Source organism: Limulus polyphemus, unplaced genomic scaffold (assembly GCF_000517525.1).
Source record: "Limulus polyphemus unplaced genomic scaffold, Limulus_polyphemus-2.1.2 Scaffold2950, whole genome shotgun sequence".
Lineage (NCBI taxonomy): Eukaryota > Metazoa > Arthropoda > Merostomata > Xiphosura > Limulidae > Limulus > Limulus polyphemus.
Genome location: NW_013668560.1, coordinates 105,624 through 106,336, shown reverse-complemented (window position 1 = coordinate 106,336; position 713 = coordinate 105,624). Strand labels below are relative to the sequence as shown.

The following is a 713-nucleotide window of genomic DNA, read 5'->3' as shown; positions in this document are numbered from 1 at the left end:
TCCAGATAGTTAGGGACTAGCAGTGAGATAATACAGTCACTCAACCAACACCATGCAGTGTTTTTAAATCACTCAACCAACACCATGCAGTGTTTTTAAATCATTCAACCAACACCATGCAGTTACATCTTAGAAGGTATTTTAAGTGAAATCTACTTCTTTCCAAAAACTGAAAATAATATGAGCTTTCTTATATATAAGGGATTGTTTATATACATTAGATGGTACATTACTTAACAGTAAATAAAGCTGTATGAATGAACACCAAAAGAAACTTTTACTTACTTCCAACGAGTAGTAAATGGTTTGTATGAAGTCTGAACAGGGAGGGACAGAGGCTTTCCATCCGTAAACACCTGGCAGGTCACGTACATATCTGAGCATTTCTCTTCGTACATGCCCGAATACTTCAATAGTGGATCATCAATCAAAGCCTGGTAGCTTGGTCGGTCACGCTTCCCTTCCAGGGTTCCTCTAGGGAACAAAACTAAATTATAATCAGCTTAGTAAATAAAACTGATTCTGTGTAAGGTGGTGAATCCATCTGATGTGACAGATGTTTTAATTTAAAAACACTGCATGGTGTTGGTTGAGTGATTTAAAAACACTGCATGGTGTTGGTTGAGTGATTTAAAACACTGCATGGTGTTGGTTGAGTGATTTAAAAACACTGCATGGTGTTGGTTGAGTGATTTAAAACACTGCATGGTGTT

General features: G+C 37.2%; 1 protein-coding gene across 1 annotated transcript in view; it reads right to left on the bottom strand.

The window, feature by feature from the left end:
* Window positions 1–713, bottom strand: part of LOC106468292 (phosphatidylinositol 3-kinase catalytic subunit type 3-like) — a 37,013-nt gene that overhangs the window by 34,970 nt on the left and 1,330 nt on the right. The window contains exon 2 of the mRNA XM_022396631.1: window positions 286–474. Within this exon, the coding sequence (XP_022252339.1) occupies window positions 286–474 (189 nt within the window). The remainder of the gene's footprint in view (window positions 1–285; window positions 475–713) is intronic.